Source organism: Chlamydomonas reinhardtii, chromosome 8 (genome assembly GCF_000002595.2).
Source record: "Chlamydomonas reinhardtii strain CC-503 cw92 mt+ chromosome 8, whole genome shotgun sequence".
NCBI lineage: Eukaryota > Viridiplantae > Chlorophyta > Chlorophyceae > Chlamydomonadales > Chlamydomonadaceae > Chlamydomonas > Chlamydomonas reinhardtii.
This window is the reverse complement of record NC_057011.1, coordinates 1,525,596-1,538,498: the sequence shown is the minus strand read 5'-3', so window position 1 is coordinate 1,538,498 and position 12,903 is coordinate 1,525,596. Positions and strand designations below refer to the sequence as shown.

The window sequence follows — 12,903 nt, the reverse complement described above, 5'->3', positions numbered from 1 at the left end:
ACGTGGGCGGGGGCCTGAACCATCTTGTTCCGTGATGGTGCGGGTGCCCGCCCCGCGACCCGGTCGGAGGACACCACGCCTGCCGCCCGCAGCAGCATTAGGGGGCGGGATCACGTCAACACGTACAGATCAGTTGGGCCAGCAGCCCATACAGCCGGTTCTGGCGCCACTGCCGTTTAGCGCTGCACCATGCTTCAGCAGTGTCAGGTCACTCCTCGCAGCCCACTCCTCGCAGCCCTGGGCTGCCAGCTTCGCACAGCCCAAACAAAGCTCCCTCCAGCCCATACCGTAGGAGGTTGTTCGCAGCTGTCAGATATGCATAGCAATGAAACGGGGAGGTACAGTGGTGTCATGCAGCATATGCAGCCGTGTATGCAGCCAAGGGGTGGCTCCGCGGGACTCAGGAGGTCAGCCAAGCAAAGTGTGGGGGCAACCCGGGTTCACTCTCGGGACCAGTAGGCTGCACGATGTGGCATTCGCGGTTTGCAAAGTTTGGGGGTCTCCCGGAAATGGCAGCACCAGCTGTGAGACCCATGTCAGCAAAGCATGTCTTATGTTACCAGCAGGGGAAGGCCGTAGCTTGCCATTGGGCGGGGCACACGTGAGAATGTCCGTGTCTGCCCGTGTCCCTTACTACGTGTCTGCCCGTGTCCCTTACTCAGATGGTATAGCACGTTGCATGTAGGGCGCTAGGGGCGGTAGTACTCCAATCCCAACTAAACCGAGGCAGGGAGTGCCGCGGACAGCATGCAGGCCCCAGACAGCACGCAGACCCGCAGACAGCACACCCGCAGACATCAGACCCGCAGACAGCACAACAGCCCGCGTGGTCCGCCATGTCCGCGCAGCCCCACCCCTTGCGGATTGCCATGATGCCATCCTGTCTGCTTGCGTCGCTCTATTGCCGCTCCCCTCCCGCCTGGTGATCTGGCCCAGTGGCCCTGCATTCGCACTGCGGTGACGTTACAGCTTCGTACCCAGGGCAGGGCTGGGCAGCCAGCCAGCGAGCTAGCCTGCAGCTAGCCCGCTGCAACCGGCTGGGCCACGTGACGCGACGCCTGTGATGCCCCGTGCTTGGCTGGCGGTTGGCTGGCCAACTGCAGGCCATGACCACAACACCGGCAAGCCTAGCTGCAGTATCGGCACCCGTAAAGCCCACTTTCCAGGCGCTCATGCGTCATGGCATACGTGCGCGCCCGGCCAAACCGCTTGCTACCGCCCACAATATGGCTGCCTGCCGACCGTCCAGGCACAATCTCCGGGTTGCCCCTCTCCACGTAAACCCAAATCAGCCAATGAAGCCCCCATCGCACGCCCTCCTCTGAAGTTGGACGCGCGCCACTTGGATGACCCGGCACAGCCATGCATACAGTAAGGCCACTACTTGCAGCATAGCATGCCCGTCAACATATCGTGATATTCGTGAAGAATCTCCGCGCAGGCGCAAGCACGCGCCGCGCCGACCTTCCCTACAATCAATACTTTGTGTACTTGAAACTACAGCGGGGCCTTCAACATCCGGTAGCTCCTCAACGCTACCTGGCACACTGCAGGCACGTCAACGCACATAACGGGAAAAGCGCACGCGCATACACATGCACATGAAAGCCCGGGAACCCAATCTGGCGCGCCATGCGCTCATACCGGCGCCTATGCGCACCATTGCAGCGTCACCCCCCAAGAGCCGGCCCCTCTTGAGCGCACCCCTTGCAGGCTTGCAACCTATGCTGAGGACCTCGCTCTGGGGGCTTGGTGCCCCAGGCCCCACGCCCACCGGCCCAGTCAATTCCATGAATTCCTGCCAGTCCAACTTAGGGTTCAACACGGGTTAAGCGCCTCGCCTTGCCTTGCCATGGAAGCATTCCATCCGCCGTGTCCAGCAAACCTGCTACTGCTTCATGGATCGTGCACCTCATGTCATCATTCCCAATTCCCAATCTACGTGGACCTCAACCACGGCATTCTCCCTGCACCCGCAACAACCAAATGAAACAAGCGCGAGCAAGCGCCGTCAGCTCGCGCAAATACAATTGTTGCATTATTACTTTGGACGAAAAGTACCGTGCGTGCTTTCCATGCATGAAATAGATGCATCTAGGAAGGAAAGCCGGACCTCCCGGCGCCGGCGGCGCCAATCGCACTGCCCTGCGAGGCCGCACGCGCTCACACGCCGCGCCGTAGTGCATTAGGCCATGTGTGCACAACCGCCATCCCCGACACAGCCGTACTTACCCTAATGCGCCCGCCTGCACCAAGCTGCACCCATGGACCCCAATGTGTGCATACCCAGATGTGCGGGCCCTTCACACCTGCTACCGGTACCCTGTACGCCCAACACTTCCAACTCCTCTATGCAGTGCACCCAACCGCCCACTGCACGCCAGCAACAACCAGCAAAGCCACTGCCCTGCAGCAATTCCCAATTTCGACGTCAGCGACGCAGAGATGCGCGCAACTCCCCGACATGTCCTGCCCGTGTGCGCCTGCCCCACGTCTCCCGCAGCTGCCTCCCTCGTGTTCGGCCGGCTGCCCTCCGCGCAGCTTGAATCCTGCCGCTCCTGTCCCGACCTCAACTCCTGCATCCCCGCCCCCGCCTGCACCTTCCGCCGCTCGCGCCCGCGCCCGGGCGCGCTGCGGCCTCCGCGTTCCTTGTTGGCGCCTGCTGGCCCACCTGCCCACTCTGCCCACTCTGCCTACGCGTACTGCGGCACCTGCTGCAGCAGCACCGCCACCTCCGCCGCCACCTGCGCCGCGGTGGGCCGTTGCTCCGGCCGCGTCGCCAGCATGCGCTGCCCCAGCGACTGCACGCCGGCGTGTACGCCGCGCGGCCACTGCAGCTGCTTGTTGTTCTGACCCACCTCCACCGACACCTGCATGCAGGGCGTGATGGCGTGGTTAGGGGCGGGGGGAGCGCAGCGCGCGTCAGCGATGCCGAAGGACGCGGGCATGTGGTGTTATGCGTGTGGCGTGCACAGCTCTAGCCCTTGATGTGCGCGCGCATGTGCGAGGGGTTATGCTCGGGCGGCCGTCCGTACTCTCACAGGCACACACGCAGATACGCACGCACGAACACACACCCAGCGCCCCGCCGGCGCGCGTACGTGCCTGCAGGTGCGACAGGCCCGCCCAGGGCCGGCTGCCGGTGACCATCTGCCACAGCAGAACGCCGATGGAGTACACGTCCGCAGACTTGGACAGCGCGCTGTTGCGCAGCACCTCGGGCGCCTGCGAGGGCGCATGGATAAAAGGAGAAAACAGTGAATGAATTGCAGATTGGCAGTAGAAGGCAGCTAATGCGTTGCACAGTGAGAGGGCTGGCACATTGCGAGCAGGAGGCCGGAGACCTGAAAGCGAGAGACCTGAGAGACCTGAGCTCACAACTCACCATGTGTGTGATGGTGCCGTACGCCGCGGTCTTTATGGCCTGGTCTGGCCCCATGAGCTGCATGGACAGACCAAAGTCGCTGATCTTAGCCACAAAGCCGCGGCCCGCACAGTCCACCATGCCGCCGTCGGCGTCGCCGTCGCCGCCCTGCCGGTGCACCGACTGCAGCAGCACGTTGACGGCCTGTGTGAGGGATTATGTTCATGATTAGTTCAGGAAGAGTTATACGGTAGACAGCAATCACTACCAACGACGCCGACCAGCTGAGGTGCACAGCAGGAGGTGAATGGTGGGTTTGGCCCAGGCGGGCAGGGTGACGAGGGTCGAGGGGCTCCTCCCTAACAGCAGCGGCCACGTTGGCGCCAGCCTCTGCTGAAACAGCATCACGCCACAGCTCCCGCTCCCCTTCCCACAGCTGCCCACGTATATTGACCACATGCCCCGCATGGGTCCACCCGTGCAGGCGCCCCCACCCCCACTCCTGCAGCCCCAACGCACCGACAGGTCTCCATGCACGACGTCGTGGGAGTGGATGTAGGCTAGCGAGGCGGCGATCTCGGACAGCGTGGCTGCAGGGAGGGAGGGAGGGAGCGAGAGAGAGGGGTGTCATAACATCGTATCAGGCCAGGTGCGGTGCAGCGGGGCAGCACACACAGCAGCCAGGGGCCAAAGCTACGGTCCGGTAATTCCAAAAGGCAGAGCGTTCGGGGTGGTGGCGGCATTAATCCAAAGCATGAAGCAGATAGCACTGCGGCTGTTAGGCGTCGCGGGCGGTTTGCGCTGGAGCGCAAGTCAGCGCCTCACCCAGCACAGCCGGGTAGTCGGGCGCGTGGTCAGCGGTGCGACCCTCACGGAGCCAGCCGCGGTCAATGGCGTCCTGCGTGGGTTGATGCGCACAGCGGCGCGCGCGTGTGTCAGGGTGTGCTGAATGTTACGAGCCTGGTCAGGCAGGCGCGGGGCGAGGCCCCTCGCGTCACACGCGCATACCATGCGGCACCCTCCCTGACGCGTCCCGCCCCGTCGTGCCACACCCTCGTGCCAGTACGACAGGTTTACCCGCACCCTCACAGGCTGCCCCTTACCTGCAAGCTGCCCTTGTCCATGAACTCCAGAACCATCCACAGCCGCACGTCGATGGGGTAGGTCAGGCCCGACAGGTCCGCCTCGATCGGCCCAGCCACGTTGGCCGTCGTCTTCCGAGCCACCGCGCCGCTCGTGCAGGCGTCGCCGCCGCCGCCGGCCGCGGCCGCAGCCCCCGCCACGCCGCCGGCGGCTGGGCCGACCTGCTGCCAACACGGCGTGTGCGCAGGCACCGCAACTGAGCCGTCGCCGGCGCCCGCGGCGGTGCCGAAGTCGAACCTGCCGGCGGCGTCGCCCTGGCGGCGGCAGTTGCTGCCGTCCGGCCCCAGGCCGCAGCCAGCCGTTGACAGCGGCGTCGCCGCGTCGGTGGAGAGGACGTTGGCGTTGGCAGTCACGCATTCGGCGTTGCCGCCGGCGACCACGAAGGGCGACATGCCGAACTCCTCCTCATCAACTGTGTCCCGCATGTCGCCGGTTGCCGTCGACGGCTCCATCTCCCTGGCGTTGGCGGCGGCGCTGTCGTGCTGGATGTTGAAGCCCGCCGTCACCTCGCCCGCCTCCGTCTCCTCCTCCATGGTGTGCAGCATGGGCGCACGAGAGGACATGGGGCGCGTGAAGGAGCCCGACCGCGTCACGCCACCGAAGCCGCGCGAGGTCAGCAGAGCCACCGTCGCGCTGTCCACCAGGCCCGACGTGGGCGCCGTCGGCGGCCCCGACGCCGCCGCCGCCAGGCCGCTGCCCGGCGCCATCAGCCCCGACGTTGTCCGCGACCCTAGCGTCGAGCCGTTCGCCGCCGCCGATGCCATGGCTGCCGAGGCTGCGGCCATGCCCGCGGATTCGGACGGCGAGCGGTTGGCGCCGCTGCTGCCGCCGCCAATCGACGAGCCGTGCGCGGCCAGCGCCGCCGCCAGCGCCGCCACCTCGGCAGCGGTCGGCGGCCCGCCGACGGCGGCGGCGGTGGCGGACTTTGGCGGCAGCGGCCTGACCGCGGCCGAGCTGCTGTTGCCACCGAACTCCGCCGTGCGGGCTTGGTGTCGAAGCATGGGCACCTGCGCACCAGACGGAAGCGCCACGCGGACCATGTTGCTGTTGGCCCCAGACACGATGGGCAGCGCGATGCTGCCGCCGGCCGAGGTGTACGTCTTGAGCAGCGACAGCGGCGGTGAGGAAGAGGGCGGCGAGGGCGAGGGCAGCTGCGACACAGACGTGCGGTCGGAGCCGTGCGCCGCTGACTGCGCCCGCGCGCTGGGGCCGCTGTGCGAGGCACTCGCCGCCGCCGCGGCGGCAGCAGCAGCAGCCGCCGCCGCTGCCGTGGCGGCCGCGGCCGAGTCGTCCGCTGCAAAGAAGGGAATGAAGGCCGGCCCGGGCTCGGCGCCTGCGTTGGCTGCGGTGGTGTGCACGCCGCTGGCGCCGTGCTGCAGCATGGGGGAGCCCTCACGCTCCGCACGGGCGTTGGAGGCGGAGGAGGCGAAGAAGCCCGGCCCCACCAGCGGCCCGAAGTCACCCATGGGCACCATGCCCATGGGGAACATGGGCAGGCCGGCGTTCCAATTGCTGCTGGAGCCGCTCGCCATCAGGGCTGCAGAGGGAGGGAGGGAGGGAGGGGGGCTTTAATGGTCTATCGATGTAGTAGTAGACCGGTGGAAAGATACGGCACACAGATAGGAACGCGCGCAAACACACAGCTCCGTCAAGAGTTGCCGGTACGGCACGCACCCGAGTCCTGCGAGCGTTCGAGCAACGCCGAGGCGTGCGCCAGCGTGTGGACCACATTGACGTGGTGCAGCCGCTGCCCCAGCCCCACCTGCAGCACAGCAAAGCACAGCACAGCACGGCAAGGCACGAGCGGCGGGCGGGGTTTGATGATGGTGGGCGGGCGGCCGGGCGTTGTTTGGCGGGATGGAAAGCGGCAGCATACGAGCAGCGGTTCGCAACGCGGCGAGACGTATCTCGTCAGATGGGTGGGAGGAAAGGACATGCTTTTGGTATGTGGACGCATGTAGAAGGAAGGCCAGCTGCCGCGCGTGTGCGGCATCCAGCTGTGAGTGGATTGGGGCAGCGGCCGTACACGTCACGCCGTTGTGTTCAAGTGTGTGTGCGGTGTGCTTACCTCGAACTCGGCACGTAGGCGCTCCTCATTAGAGCGAATGTGCATGTCCTGGACCTGTGCGGTGCGGACATACACACGGGCAGGCAGGCAGCGCAGGGGTGGGGTCAGGCAGTGTCAAAAACACCGCCAACCGCACCAATGCCGTCCAGCCTCGCCCATGCGGTACGATCTGCAACACCTGGCCACTCTGCAATAACAAAACGTCTCCCTCCCCTCCCCTCCCCTCCCTCCCTCCCCTCCCCTCCCCTCCCCTCCCCTCCCCTCCCCTCCCCTCCCCTCCCCTCCCCTCCCCTCCCCTCCCCTCCCCTCCCCTCCCTGCATCTCCCCCCCCACCCTGCCACACACCTTGATGGCCACGTCCACGCCGTGCCACCTGCCGTGATACACGGTGCCGTAGCTGCCCTGGCCCAGCACCTGGCCCACAACAAGGTCCTGTCAGGGCAGGCAGACAGGCAGGAGGGCAGGAGGGTAGACAGGCAGGAGGGCAGGGCGGCAGGAGGGCCGGAGGTCAGGAGGGCAGACAGGCAGGAGGGCGAGTGAGCGAGTGAGCGAGTGAGCAGGCGAGTTCGGCAAGGGTTAGGTGTTGGGGGCGTCAAGGTAACGGGGCAGCCGGGCACGCCTACGGCAGCGCAGGCCGCCATGCCCAGCCTCGCAAGCCGGCTCCATTCCAGCTGTAAGGCCAGCAAGCACAGTCGCACATGCACACGCACCTGGAACAGGTCTGTGAGGCCGTGCACCGGGTTAATGGCGATGGAGGGCGGCAGGCGGCGGCCGGTGGTGAGGATGGGCGTCAGCGCGCGGGACTGATCGCGGCTGTTGGCGGGCGCGTCGGGGGTGGTGTGCAGTCGCGCGAAGAACAGGCGGCTGGTGGAGGCGGAGGCGGCCTGGCGATGTGGGGTCGGGAGGTGAGGAGGTGGGGTTGTAGATACCAGGCCAAACAAAACCGAACTCAATGCAAAAGCGCGAGTAGGAGAGCGTGCCCTTTAGGAGTTACATTCATGATTAGCTTAGAAAATCGTAGACGGTAGGCAATGGGCGGTGGGCTCGGGAGGAGGCAGTCCGCACACAAGGCCCACCGCCACTGCCATTCGCCCGTCCGCCCTTCTTCCCCGCTTCCGTTTCCCTTGTAACACCCCACACACACCTTACGGGATTGGTTTGCCGTTAACCCCACACACACCCGGCGCGCGCACCTGCGGCACGGCTGCGGGCACCCCCAGCGTGACGGTCTGGTCGTCCAGGTCGTCGGTGGCGGCGGGGCGGAAGGACAGGTAGAAGGTGGTGGCGGGGGAGCCCTTGCAGTACACCTGGGGGTGGGTGGGTGGGTGGGAGCGGGCGAGGGTGCGTGGGCGGATAGAGAGAGGGTTGCAAAAATGGTTGGGAAAGTGGTACAGGATGGGATGGGTGGGTGGGTGGGAGCGGGCGGGGGTGCGTGGGTGGGCGGGTAGGGAGGGGGTTGCCAAGAGGGTACAGAAAAGTGCAGTGAGAGGGGGAGGAGGCAAGTCAATCAGGATGAGCGGGCGGCATCCGGGCTCTATCTGGTGCCAAAGCAGCATGGAGTGTAAGGCAGGGCGCATAGGGCTCGGTTACACCTTAACGGCGGCGGCCGTCAAGGAACCTAGCAGAAACGAAGCCCCTTAGGAAGTATGCCTCATCCCTCCCCTACCGCCCCATGCCGCCCCTTGCCACCTCAGCCGCCTCTCCCCTTGACCACAACGGCCTCACTTGGCCTGACTCACCCGCGGCGTGACGAAGGGCTTGCCGGCCGTGGCCTCGCGCTCCACGCCCTCCCACACCACTCGAGGGTCGCCGCTGACGTGCGCCATGATCTGGGGGGGGGAGTAGCCGTCCATGCGGAGGAAAGAGTGATTAAGTCACATGATTGAAGTGCCGACATCAGTGGGGGGGGGGGGCCGTGGCTGGGAGGCAGAGAGGTGGCGCGGTGGGATGCAGCGAGGGCGGAGAGGGGCCAGCACCCAAGGTCCGTGCCTCGCTTCCCCTTGGGGGTTAGACGTGGGGCCATCGTCAGTCTACCGTATCGTAATCAGTCCTCCCTGACGCTGCGGGATCAGCCCATTTTTTGGGCGGGTCTTTTCTGTTTCATTGTTCAACGCAGGCCCACGCACACCTCATTGAGTGTAGCTCCCAGCGCCGCCTCTCGCGGCACCCCAGTGAGCGCCTCGAAGCCGGTGGAGGTGTACAGCACCGTCCAGCCCGGCGAGCGCGTGTCCACCAGCAGCACCACCGTCTCGTCCACCTCCGCCAGGTCGCGAACGCGGCTGCAAGCGAAGCGGCGGGGAAGTTTTAGGGTGGGCCACCGACATTGACAACCGGCGATAATAGAGACAGGCAAACAAACTAGCATGGATGTTTAGGTGATGGGTATTCCGAAACCATGCAACCATGTAGCATGGATATAGACCGAGGGCACAAACGTAGCGCGCCAGCTCGCTGCTCACGTGCGGAACTCCTCCATGAGCTCGCCGTCGTCCGTGTCCAACAGCGGCCCCTTGAGCCCCACGCCGTCGGCCGACGCCTCGCCGCCGCCCGACAGGACCGAGTTGGAGGCCTGCGCCGCGGAGCCGTGCGTGCCGACGCCGCGGCCGGACTTGGTCATGCGCAGCTTGACTGACGGCACGCCCAGACGGCGGGACACCTCCAAGTGCGACTGCGGAGGGGGAGGAGGAGGGGGCTCACGGAGGTGGTTTGGGAGGTGGTTTGGGAGGTGGTTTGGGAGGTGGTTTGGGAGGTGAGGGTGACGGGTAACCCCGCTCCGCGGCGGCGTGCCCCCTAGGGTCTCCGCTTCATGCTGGGGGTGGTTGTCGCTGCTATGCACCCTTGGGTGTGCCCGCGCCTGCGGCCTTGCGTGTGTGCTCTGCGCCCGGAAGGTCTGTGCGCCCTGCTGCTCACCTCCAGGGCGCGGATGGCCAGCTCCGCAAAGTTGTTCATCATGCGGCAGTCGCCCGCGTCGAACCTGTGAGCGCGAGTATGGGTGTGGAGTCGTCAGTCCAAGCCAAATGGACAGTGGGGGTTCGGGTAGCTGTCCATAGAGAAGACGGGGCAACTTGTTAATCACATGTACCGCGAAAACGAGGCGGCGAAAAAGAGCGCGCCAACCTGAGGATCCAACGGGCGCTTGCATTGTCTACAGGGTACCCGTTGCGTTGTGCAACGCCGTACCGTGCACACGCGCACGTGCACACGCGGCACATGTACATGTATAGCCACACGCACGCACACAAGCCCACCTGCGCGGCTTGGTGTCTGTGAAGCAGATGGCGCCCAGGCGGTGTCCGTTGCTGGCCACCAGCGGCGAGGTCAGGTAGGAGCGGGTGCCGCCGGACACGTGCAGCGACTTGCTGAAGCGCGCGTCCTGCGTGTGTGTGTTAGAGGTTGCGGAATGAAACGGGGGCGGGGCCAGACGGGAGGGCTGCGGCAGGGGGGCCTCTAGCTACCGGCCGTCACACACGCGCACGCGCACACGCGCAATCACGTCACACACAGGCACACACGCCATTACGCCATACACGCACACGCACACACACACACGCACACGCACACAAACATTTACACACGCGCACGCGCGCGCGTCGCCCGCACCTCCTTGAGGTCGTTGATGGCCATGGCTGTGGGGTTGGGGGTCAGCAGCATCCAGGGGCACATGGCGATGGCCCAGGGCCGGTGGCACGCGCTGAAGCCGCCTGGGGGATGCGTAGTGAGGAAAGTGAGTGTGTGTGGGGTATGTGCCGGGACCCAGCGATAAAATCCCATCATCGTCATGAGGGGGGGGGTTGCAAGGATGTTTGGGAAAGCGGGGGGGGGCGGACGGGCGGGTTTTCCGGGAGGCCAAGCGGAGGCAAGCGAGTGGGGACGCGCGTGAGAGGGTCGCGAGCTGGGAGCAGGTGCCCCGGGCAGGTCCCCAACATCCAAGTCACCCAACCAGCTTCCCAAACCAACTGGCACGCAGGTGCGCTTCCCAACCTCCCAACCTTCCAACCGCCCAACTGCCCAGCTGCCTAACCGCTCACCCTCGCCGCTGCAGATGAAAACGTGGTCGCTGTCCAGCAATGTGATGCAGGCGGCCGGTGCGTTCCACACGCGGCACACCACCTGCGCCGTACGACGTTTGCGTGGCGGCAATGTTGATGGTTGCCGTTGCTAGTGGCGGTGTTCGTGGCGATGGTTGGATACATGCCGCGGCTGTGCGCGCTTGTGCGGGCTCGCGCCATGCCCCGCCGAGCCTCTCACGCCCAACCAACCCATAGGCCACAGTGCCGGCAGTGTGACGTATGCACGTTGCCCGTGTGGCCATCCCTTCACGGCCAAGCTACGGTTTACACGCCATGCACACAAGCCCGCGGCTTCCGACTTCCGAGCAGGGCCAACGCTGGTCGCGACATGACGCGACGCGGCACACGCACCTTGCAAATGAGGTCGAGCTCGGGGCATTCGGTGATTTGCATGTTGCGCAGTGCGCGCACCGTGGCCATGCGGCCCTCCTCGTTGGCAGGCCGCGGCGCGCCGTACCTGCACGCCAGTTCGCACATACGTTTGTCATCGATGTATCGAATACGTATCATGCAAAAGGTGGATGCGTGTTGCGCGCCACCAGTTGGGCTGCCCCCGTCCGTTTTTCGGGTCCGCGTCTGCCTCACTCGCCTGCTGTTGCAAGCCCCCTCACACTCTGCCGCGCCTGCGGCACCCATCATCCCTTGGGCAGCCCAACGCCGGCAGGCGGACATACCTTCCTCCATCCCCACCCCGCTCAGTTGACACGCCGCCTCGACTAGCCTCCCGCCGTTATCTGGTGCTCTGTCTTTCCTCCTGAAATATGCACCCCCGCCCCCTTCTCCTCCCGTCCTCCGCCCCTTCTCGTCCCGTCCTCCGCCCCTTCTCCTCCCGTCCTCCGCCCCTTCTCCTCCCGTCCTCCGCCCCTTCTCCTCCCGTCCTCCGCCCGTCTTCCGCCCGTTTTCCGCCCAGCCCTCCCTCCATCCGCCCGACCGAACCACATCGCGCGGCACTCACTGTACGACGTCGTGGGGCATGCCCAACTGCCCCTGCCGCAACGCCCCGCTGTCCATTCTGCAGTTTGCAAAACTGATCTCCTTGCGGGTCACCGGGCCGCAACAGCCCCCCTGTGTGGGCACGTGCGTAGACACGGCAGCAGGGCGGACCGGTGTGGGGTGGGTGGTTTGTCGTTCATGCGAGCGGCGCAAGGCAGGGACGCAATGTGAGGACGCTCAGGCGCGCTCGTTATGGAAAATTGCAAACAGCAAGGGCCGGCGCGGTGCGTGCAACACGCCCGTGCGAATGTTGGGCCGCCGCGGGGTGGCAGTTGTGTGGCAACTTGTTGGGTGGCAGTGCAGCACACGTGCGTACACCGACACAGTCGACCCTGTAACTGAAAACCCCCGGCCTCGCAACGCCCACAGCCACCATTCCCGCCCACCCCCAGGCATACACGCACCTGGTAGCACGTGATTTCCTCTGCCCCCTCATCGTCGTCCACCTCCCTGTACAGCGTTTTAGACTCTCCAGCGCCCTCCGACTGCTGTTGCTGCAGCTGCGCCGGCGGGGGCGGAGGCACCACCTTGACACAGGTGTTCAGCGAGGTGAGCGAGGGCAGCGTTGGCATATCCGCCACTCGTCCCGGCCTTTTCGGAGGATCTGCTACTAAGTCGCCTGATAACACATCCTTGCCGGAGCGCACGCTGGGCGGAACGTTGCTTTCCACTGTGGTAAACGGGCCCGCTGCGCTAGGCTGCGTGGACGTGGCATCCGACACGCTGCTGCTTTGAAACGGGGAGAAATACTCCTTGTCGGGCGCGGCCTTCTGCTCCTGAGCTGCTTGGGAGGCATCAAACGTCGTCTTCGGCTTCTCGTCCACACCACTCGCCCCTTCCGCCGCGACGTACTTTGCCTGTACGCATAGCAAATAGAAAATTCACGCTCCTGGGAAGCCGGGCTGCGAGCTAGCCTGTGACAAAGTGGCACTCACCGCAACTCCATTTGCCGGCACCTCCTGCTGCTTCCTTTCATTTCCACCGCTGCTCAAACAATTCCCCATCCCCGCTGGAAGGGCCTAGGGGTTCAGCGTTGAAACTTTATGCGGCTTGCTAGCACTCCATCCCTAGCTATGTCCATACGCATAAAATTCTGGTTGAATATTGTGGCTGAAAATTGAGCCTGAAAGACAGGCAGTCCGACGACTTGACTGGAAGTGGCAAGCGACGATGACCAGCAAAATATACAATGGCAGAATTATTGGAGGCGAGCAAAGAGTGAGCCTTGCAGTTTAAGTGTGAAACTGTGCGTAAGTCGGCGGGGA

The 12,903-nt window shown here is 65.0% G+C and overlaps 1 protein-coding gene across 1 annotated transcript; it reads right to left on the bottom strand.

The window, feature by feature from the left end:
- Positions 1 to 951: 951 nt before the first annotated feature.
- Positions 952 to 12,875, bottom strand: CHLRE_08g364862v5 (uncharacterized protein). The gene is made up of 22 exons (XM_043064893.1): positions 12,574 to 12,875; positions 12,043 to 12,495; positions 11,601 to 11,710; positions 10,997 to 11,102; positions 10,604 to 10,685; positions 10,176 to 10,276; positions 9,824 to 9,948; positions 9,486 to 9,549; positions 9,035 to 9,243; positions 8,704 to 8,854; positions 8,315 to 8,404; positions 7,769 to 7,882; positions 7,286 to 7,459; positions 6,921 to 7,007; positions 6,576 to 6,629; positions 6,182 to 6,269; positions 4,468 to 6,044; positions 4,190 to 4,262; positions 3,884 to 3,954; positions 3,386 to 3,568; positions 3,106 to 3,225; positions 952 to 2,870 (listed from the first exon to the last, which is right to left on the bottom strand). Exons 1-22 carry the CDS (start codon positions 12,640 to 12,642, stop codon positions 2,694 to 2,696), a joined length of 4,278 nt encoding a protein of 1,425 aa, XP_042921894.1. The 5' UTR covers positions 12,643 to 12,875; the 3' UTR covers positions 952 to 2,693.
- Between the last annotated feature and the right edge of the window lie 28 nt (positions 12,876 to 12,903).